General features: G+C 37.6%; 1 protein-coding gene and 1 pseudogene across 1 annotated transcript; one reads left to right on the top strand and one right to left on the bottom strand.

Moving 5' to 3' along the window:
* The first annotated feature begins 12 nt into the window (after window positions 1-12).
* Window positions 13-5,265, top strand: LOC113506415 (annotated as a pseudogene).
* A 1,455-nt stretch (window positions 5,266-6,720) lies between these two features.
* Window positions 6,721-8,490, bottom strand: LOC113506412 (ATP synthase subunit beta, mitochondrial). Its single transcript, XM_026889263.1, has one exon. The coding sequence runs from the start codon at window positions 8,414-8,416 to the stop codon at window positions 6,869-6,871; it is 1,548 nt and encodes a 515-aa protein (XP_026745064.1). The 5' UTR covers window positions 8,417-8,490; the 3' UTR covers window positions 6,721-6,868.
* Window positions 8,491-9,611: the final 1,121 nt, after the last annotated feature.

Raw genomic sequence — 9,611 nt, 5'->3', positions numbered from 1 at the left:
GTTTTTTTTTAATTTAAATAATGTTAATAATTGTATTTGCATATTTTCAGCTGAAAGATTTACTCTCAAATGAATGTGACTTACTTTATGAATGCAAAGTATGCCGTAATATATTTAGGAGTTTGGCTAATTTTATATCTCATAAACGTGTTTATTGTAAAGAGAAGTTCAGTTCATCGTTACATAGTCATTTTATCAAAGCTACTTCAACGGTGAGTATCATTTGCATAATACAATTTTTTGTGAACCAGTTCGATTTAAATGTTGAAATTTTATGACCCACATTATATCATTACAGGTTACTGAAATTATGAAAATTAAACAATTAGAAGAAGGATATCAAGAATCTTTAAAGGAAACAATAGAAGCTGAAAATAAAGAGACTGATGACATAGATGAAAGGGTACCATTAACTAAGGATTTGACTGCAATTGTAGAAAAAATTGCACAGCACAAAGGTGTACATAACAATAGCAAAGATGAGCCACAAATTGCACTGCAGAAGATACCAAATAGTTCAGTAGCAATGTTCCAAAATGTTCAGATGTGTGAAGACAAACAAAAAGAAAATATGAGAGTACAAGTATGTTATCATAATTATAATATGCATTATTTTCTATGATACCTTTTTATTCTTTATTTATATCTATTATAATTTATTATAATAATGTTGACAAAAAATTTGCATTAAATAGCTTTAAAAGGCTTTTCTTATTTATTTAAAGGTTATTTATTTATTTATTAAAGCTGGAAAATTTAGCAAAGTCTTAAATGTCTTCTATCTTGTAACATGTAACAATCTTAGTTTCATTATGCCAATAACATTTTTACATTCAGAAATGGTGGTACTCAAAATGTCATTATTGTTTCCATAATTTTATATTAGTAATGAAGTAAGATTATTCACAATTATAGCGATAACGCGAAATCTTGTATATTGTGTCAATTTCCCATTTATGCATTGCTTGCCCTGTCACATAAAAATACTTGTAGCTGTACCTATGCTACTCTTGTAAATAAGTGTAAATCTTGATAAAATTAGTTCTCATTCCATGTTCTTTTAGATCTTGTCTAAGTTGGATCCACATAAAATTTTTGTGGAAGTTCAGTAAAATTCCTAGTGTGAAGGAATAAGCTACATGCTGAAAGTGTGATATTAAATGCTTTGCCATTACCTACTGATACGACAAATTATATTATTTATTTAATTCAAATAAATATCTTCTGTTTTCAATCATTAAAAATAATAAACTTGGTTTATTTTTGTCTTAGGTGAATGAGCTCGACAAAATTTTATCAAGGGACATAGCTGTTTTACAAAGTGATGGCAATTTCAAAATAAAAAGCTCTGCGGCGGAAGATTCTGATAGCGTTATTCAAATAAGTGATGACGATGAGAACGATGACGCCGACATACTGAAATGCAAAATCTGTAAGTTTCTATAACAATATTATAAAAAGTAGTTTTGAATTTCGCGCAAAAAATATGTATTGTACATTTTAGATACCTACTTCATCCACTTTCATGACCACTTAAACTACATAATTTCGGAGTTTTGATGTTTTTGTACTTATGGGGTCACCTGGATGGTAAAGGATGGTAGAAGTAACCAGGTGTTGACGCGGTAAGAGTCCTTTTATGTGATTGGATAGTTCTAAACTGTGATTGGTTGATTAAAATCTGGAAGAAGTCGCCGTTGTTGTATCAGAATACCTTTTTACCCGACTGCCAGGAGGGTTATTTTAATAATATATTTTGTTATGTTTCAGGTGACATGCAGTTCTCGACTCAAAAAACTCTAAAATTCCATATGAAGTACAAGCATGTGGAAAGTCGCCTTGTATACCCGTGCCCCGATTGTCTGGAGATATTTTCTACTTCGTGGAGTGTATATAGACATCTGTTCAAAGTGCACAGGTAAATATGCAGCCATTATACCCATCACGAAATGTGTAATGGCTCATTTGCATAGTGTTCAAAGAATTATGTCTGAAGATTGAACATTGTAACATGATAGGGTGACTTGATTTTGTAAGTAAATACTGCACAGAAGCTCTCGAATGTTTTCGTCACTTAACCGAAAACTTGCGCAAGCTATTTTTCTAAATACTCACAAATACATGAGGCAAATGTTTTTATTTTTTAGGAAAACAGCGGCCCAGATTAGAAGGCTGAGGGAGTCAATTCAAGCAAAGGCATTCAAAATGAATAACCCTCCTGCCTTCTATGAAAAACGTAAAAATAACATGAAGTCAGCAACTGCTGCGCCTAAGATCACTGAAGAAGAAAGAATAGATCAAGAAAATCAGGTAAGGAAGTGATAGTTCGTTAATTAGTAGCGTATTTTAATGTGTTGACATATATTTTTTATTCGGAGACGTCTTAAGGATTACGGTCAGCCCAGGATTCCTTTAAAGTTGTAGGTGGAAGTGTCAAATTTCTATAAAAGTTGTCTCATCTACCGGAATCTATGTTTTAATAAGCTGCTGTCTGCGGTTTTACCCGATAATTTCTAGTTATATAACATGTACTCTTTCGATGTACCTGAAGATATAACTAGCCTGTCAATCTAGGTTGTCGGCTTGTCTCAATACCAAATTCTATCAAAATCGTTTGTTCCATTCATTTGAGCGTGAAAAGTTTAGCCCTTTTATAAGTACTTGTGTACCCTGTAGGCTTGGATGGACAACATGGAGGGTGACGGCGAGCTGCCGCGCTGCGGCGGGTGCGGGCGCACGTTCGAGCGGCGCGCGGCGCTGGCGGCGCACACGCACACGTGCCAGCCGCGCAGCCGCGCGCTCGCGCGCCGCCCCGACGCCAAGCGCATCGAGATACAGATCCGCAAGGACTACAACAAGGGGCCGCCGCCCAACATCGTCGCCGCCATACCCAATAAACCTACGGAAAATAATGGTATTATTATATAAATATATGTTTGTTTCTTACATTTCATACAAATATTGATTTTTAATTGTCAATTTTTTTTCACAGAAAATAAAGCACCTAAGGAAGATCCACCACCAGTCTTAGTGAAATCAAGCCCAAATAAGGAAGAAGAAAAATCAATTCCTGTTGTCGAAGAAGTTGAAGAAACCATGGATATTAGTGAGGACGAACAAAAGTCTAATGACGCCAGTGAATCTCCTGAACTAGAATTAGACCAAGAGGCAGAACTAGAACCAGAACCAGAAAAAGCACAAGTAGAACTTTCGAAACTAACAATAAGACTACCATTTGCTCATCAGGCAGAAAAGAACAATCTTATGGCTTTCAGACAGAGACTGCAGTCAGAAGTAGAATTAAACAAATTGTTATGTAAACGATGTGATGGACAGTTTGGTGAAGTACAAGAATTATTTGATCACGTCGCCGATCATATTAAATGGTATCGCTATGCTTGTAAATTATGTAATTTCAAGCATTACTATTTTGACAAGTTACCTGAACATGTCAAAGTGGTTCACAAACTTAAAGGTGATAAAGACTTTTATTACAGTACCGTTAAAGCAGTTAATGGTACTGAAGCCATGGAACTTTGTTTACCTCCTGAGGAACTTCCCGAGACTAATGATACTAGTCCTGATTCAAGACGTCCTAGCCGATGTTCCAGCGATTCTAGTCGTTTATCGGATGACAGGCTCATCCAGTAGTACAAGGGTTGAAGGCATAACGAGGAAAAGAAAATTATACCAAACAAAAAACAATTCAAAGCGAAGAAAAGAAATTTGGCCAAAGGTAGTAAAAAATCCAAATTCTTTTGTGTATGTAATCCAGATATGTTTATTTTATTTAATATTCTTTTTTATTATTTTTAGGCGGACAAGGTAAGCACACTGACAATTCTGTGGACAAAAATAATAGGCTTGAAGAAAATGATTCTTCGAGCATCAAAAACTTCGAAGAGAATTCCTCAGATATAGATGAAATCGAAGAAAAAATTGCGAAAAGGCGAGGTACTTTAAAAGAAGACAAGTCGTCCGTAGCATCTAGAAGACCTGTAAGAAGAAAAACAAAGCCCAAAAATGAAGATTTCGAATACGATCTATCAAATCTATTAAAATTGGAAGCTCAGGGATATAGAGATTCATTAACAATGGCTCAGAAGGTGTCTCAAACAAAACGCAGGGTTCAACAAGAAATTAATTATGAGAACGCGAATAAAGAATGCTGTGGAGCACTAACCGCACTATCTAAAAAATCTGTCGAAAGAGCTAGTGCGCACATGAAAACTAATTTCCCAAGTGCCGTTCAGAAGGATGTTAGAACCCAAAACGTTTTCGTTAGACCTATGTTACCTAAAATTATCTCCAAAGTAACTCAAAAACCAGACAATTGTGAAGAACCTAAAGAATCTAGTCCTAGTAAAGAAAATGTATCCAGTAAACTGCCCCTTGAAGAACCTGAAAAAGGTAAAGATAAGGTATCTAAAGATAACTCTGTTGATAGCCCTCAGAAAGCAACAGATGACGCCGAGTCAGTGGCAGAGGTAAATCAAAGTACAGTTTCTGCTCAACCTAAAAGTCCAACCACACCTAGTGAAACTGTTAAACCCAAAAACATACCATCTGTGGTTCCAATTAAATTTCGTCGCCAAAGTTTAGATGTTATGAAAAATCCCCTCATCAATAAAAGTATTAGTGATTTTACAAAATCTGGCATGAAAACGAAAATATTAGTTATCAAACCAATTAATAGAAATAAAGACGGTAAACAAACTTTGAACACTCCACTGAAATTTCAAACAATTAAACTAAAAGATCCTAACAAAAATTCTTGTAATGAAGAAAAGGATCAAGTTGTAGTAGTTAAAGTCCCTAAAGTTGATTGTGCTATCGCTCGACCAACGACCGAGGTTCCTAACAAAAATACTGAAAAGACTTTGCAAATAGATAAACCAACAGTAAGCGAAAATAGTTCAACACCCTGTGCTAATGATAAGAGTAGTACAGATGCAGATGATCTGGAAATAGTCAAACCCACTGATGTTGATGGTGATAATGCAAGTATGAACAATAATATTGGAGATGAACTTAGTGAAGTTAACGATGATGTGGTCATCAAAGAAGAAATTAAAGAATCTGCAAAGAATGACACTGTAGAACTTTAAGACAGAACTGTGTAATATATTGACATATTTTTTGTTGAAATTACCTTTGTTTATGCTTTAAAGCACATTTAGTTTATTTTCGTTAATTACCTAGAATTTAGGATAGGTAGATAGGTAGACAAAATAACAAATAAAGTTACTTTAGTAAGAAATTATAGTTTGTGTTATTATTGTATTCCCATTATGAAACTTTTAAGAGTGAAATTAGGTGTGGTGATCACAAGACCCATCAAAGACACACACCAAGGGAAGAGTAAGCGTAAACGTAAGTAATTTTGCAGTTAAGAACTTGCTCTACCATTAGCAAGTTTTTTATATCCATACCTTTTGGACGAGTAAAGTAAGAGGTCTTTCCTGTTATCCGGCGACTGCCAGAATGATAAGGTTTTGAGTAATTTAATGAGTTACTTCCATCGTCACATAACGGTGACAAATTGTTTTTCGACATATTTTTTTACAGAGATATTTACATTTTTCAGATTCGTTATCATAGGTGTAGTTAGTAGGGACCTACTATCTATAGGTACTCGTCTCCAAAAAGGGCCCTTACCCCCTAACAACGGGTAAATAACTCGATCGGTGCATTTGCCATCTTAGTACCATAATAATATTGTCTTATTAATCATACCTTCTTATTAAATTTAATGAAATCTGTTACCCCCTTAAGAATTAAACCTATTTTGATTCAATGATATAAGGTATCATCGTATTATCGAATTAAAATAACATGTAGGTAGGTATATGACATAATATGACCCATTTATGCGATGTAGGAAATGACCTTGGAAAAAAATGTGATTGACCTAGGTAGGTAGGGCCTACCCAAAACCTACTTACATGTAGATTTTAGTAGAGCTAGATTATTCATAAGTTTTTGGTCTAGGAAATCGTTTCATTTTACTATAATTCTTATTTGAACAAAAATAACAACAAACAGTAGTTTCACATAACAGTAGAAAATGTCAATGTAACCCACCTATTTCCTAAAGAGAGTTCTTTTGTGAGTGGTCACATATTATTATAGGGAACTAGGTATTTATGCAATGAACAAAGTAAACAGAAGTAAAACAACACCACACATACCTACTTAACCTCTTAGGTGGATGTTTTTAGCAACTGCTATGTTAATACCGATTGACACTTTTGTTAACTTTTACATAATATTTTACACTACTTTACATCAGCAAATAATTATTTGTTAAACGTTTTATTTATGTTTTTTCTACATTAGTACGCATTTTAACCTTGCGGCCTTGATGTTACATTTGAAAATTATGTAAGAGTGAGAAAAGTAATTTTAACGCTATATGATAATATTTCGCAGCTACAATTATTAGGACTAAACATTCAATTAAAACTATTTTTATCCACGTTTAAAAGCCCGGCCTTTATGAAAAAGATGTGGTGTTATGCAACAGAAAAAAGATTCGGTAAAATATTACTTGTAAGGTTTTCTACAAATTCGTATAAATATTGGTAAGCTTATCACTTTTGATAGAACGAGGAAGATCTAATTAGATTCCAATAAGTTTAAGAGTAACCTATGAGGTTTATGGATGGTACAGATCCCCGCGACATTACATATGAATACCGGAAATAATAAATATCATTATTATTTTCACTAACTTTATTTAGAAATAACTTCCACATACATTCACATCAACAGTCACAGTTATCTATCTGCCTTGTTCAATTGATTATAATTATGCATATGCAATAACTTATGTTGATGAAAAGATACATCATATTATTCAGTACATTTACGACTTGGCAAGGGTGTCTGCCTTGGCAACAACCTCTTCAATGGGTCCAACCATGTAGAAAGCTACTTCAGGTAGGTGATCATACTCGCCCTGCAGGATCTTAGAGAAGCCCTTGATAGTCTCCTCAAGGGGCACCAGCTTGCCAGCGTGTCCAGTGAACACCTCAGCAACCTGGAAGGGCTGTGACAGGAACCTCTGGATCTTACGGGCACGAGCCACAGTCAGCTTGTCTTCCTCAGACAATTCATCCATACCCAGGATAGCAATGATGTCCTGCAGAGACTTGTAGTCCTGAAGGATCTTCTGCACACCACGGGCAACATTGTAGTGCTCAGCTCCAATGATGTTGGGGTCCATGATACGGGAGGTGGAGTCAAGAGGGTCCACAGCGGGGTAGATACCCAACTCAGCAATGGCACGGGACAGCACAGTGGTGGCGTCCAAGTGAGCGAAAGTGGTGGCCGGGGCAGGGTCAGTCAAGTCATCAGCAGGCACGTAGATAGCCTGTACTGAGGTGATGGAACCCTTCTTGGTGGTGGTGATACGCTCCTGCATGGTACCCATGTCAGTGGCCAGAGTGGGTTGGTAACCTACAGCTGAGGGGATACGACCCAGCAGAGCAGATACCTCAGAACCAGCTTGAGTGAAACGGAAAATGTTGTCAATGAACAGTAGTACGTCTTGTCCTTCCTGGTCACGGAAGTACTCAGCCACAGTCAGACCGGTCAGGGCGACACGGGCACGCGCGCCGGGGGGCTCGTTCATCTGACCGTACACAAGAGATACCTTCGAGGTCTTGTCCTTCAGGGAGATGACACCAGACTCAATCATTTCCTGGTACAAGTCGTTTCCTTCACGGGTACGCTCTCCTACACCCGCGAACACGGAGTAACCACCGTGAGCCTTGGCGACGTTGTTGATCAGTTCCATGATAAGTACGGTCTTACCGACTCCGGCACCGCCGAACAGACCGATCTTACCTCCCTTGGCGTAGGGAGCGAGCAGGTCCACGACCTTGATGCCAGTGACCAGGATCTCCTGTTGGACAGACATGTCCACGAACTCGGGTGCCTCGGCGTGGATGGCGGCGGTCTTGTCGGTCGGGATGGGACCGCGCTCGTCGATGGGCTCACCGATCACGTTGATGATGCGGCCGAGGGTCTCTGCGCCCACGGGGATACGGATGGGCGAGCCGCAGTCGAGTACGGGCTGGCCGCGGACCAGACCCTCAGTACCGTCCATGGCGATGGTGCGGACGGTGTTCTCTCCCAAGTGCTGCGCCACCTCCAGCACAAGCCGGGGCTGACGGTTCTGTACCTCCAGGGCATTTAGGATGGGTGGAAGGTTGTCTTCGAATTGTACATCCACTACGGCACCGATAACAGCGACCACCTTACCTTGCCCTTTGCCTGCTGCAGCTTTAGCATAGTCTCTCTTGTTAATGGCAGAAACAGTTGCGATTTTGGTACCCTCTGTAAGGGCTTTTTCAACAACCGATTTTGCAGCCAAAAGGCCACTTCCAACCCGACTTGCAGCCCCCAACATTTTTGTTAATTTAGTACACTTGGGCGAATAGTCGGCGCCCGTTCGTAAATTATGTAACCTTAAAACTATAGACACGTAACGTGAACAATATTGAACGGATCGAAATCTGTCTCGGTGCTGCGTTGTTTATGGTTAGGGTAAAATAAATATTTAGACCCTTCCGAGGTTCTTATAATATTGCAAAACTGTGACTTTTGGTATTAATTTTGTCTTATTTTTATTTTAGTGTTTATTTAAATATTTATAGAAGCGAAGTTACGTAAAATGGAGCAAGTTTCAGTGTGTTTTGTGAATTCTTATAATATAAGTATTATATACATGTCTAATAGGAATATGCAGTAAAAAATTAAGGCTTTGTCAAAAGATAGGGTGATATTATACTTGTCTTGCGGATATCACTTTTTAGGCCTAGTGAGGGAACCATAAGCAGTAATTACCGATCTTTTTTCAAGATTTGAGCTACTATTTCATATCTTAAGCTATCCTTGAGTAAAACGTGTACACAGATTTTTTCTTAACGGATAACTGAAACACTATAATTTGAACAGGTTGATTCGTGCACTTGTCACGTTGTCACACTACCACAAGCCAACTAAGCCAAGACGTTGAACATTTTATTTGTAACTTGGCTTGCTATATGCCCGCTGTTTTCTTTTGCTGGATATCTATATCTATCTATACTTCTATACTAATATATAAACCTGAAGAGTTTGTTTGTTTGTTTGTTTGAACGCGCTAATCTCAGGAACTACTGGTCCAAATTGAAAAATTCTTTTTGTGTTGAGTAGACAATTAATCGAGGAAGGCTTTAGGCTATAAACCATCACGCTGCGACTAATAGGAGCGAAGATACAATGGAAAATGTGAAAAAAAAACAGGACGGGTATAAATCATAACTTACATCTTCTTCTACCCACGGGAACGAAGTCGTGGGCAACAGCTAGTACTAATATATAAAGCTGAGGAGTTTGTTTGTTTGAACGGGCTTATCTCAGGAACTACTGATACAAATTGAAAAAATCTTTTTGTATTCAATAGACCATTAATCGAGGAAGGTTTTAGGCTATATTATATCACGCTGCAACTAATAGGAGCGAAGATACAGTGGAAAATGTGGCAGAACGGGGAAAAATATTAATCTTCGAGGGCTTTCGTTCAAAAACTCCTAACTTAATCTTCTAACCACGCGGACGAA

Source organism: Trichoplusia ni (genome assembly GCF_003590095.1).
Source record: "Trichoplusia ni isolate ovarian cell line Hi5 chromosome 14 unlocalized genomic scaffold, tn1 tig00003940_group13, whole genome shotgun sequence".
Classification (NCBI taxonomy): domain Eukaryota; kingdom Metazoa; phylum Arthropoda; class Insecta; order Lepidoptera; family Noctuidae; genus Trichoplusia; species Trichoplusia ni.
Note: the sequence above shows the minus strand (reverse complement) of the source record. Positions and strands in the feature narration are given on the sequence as shown.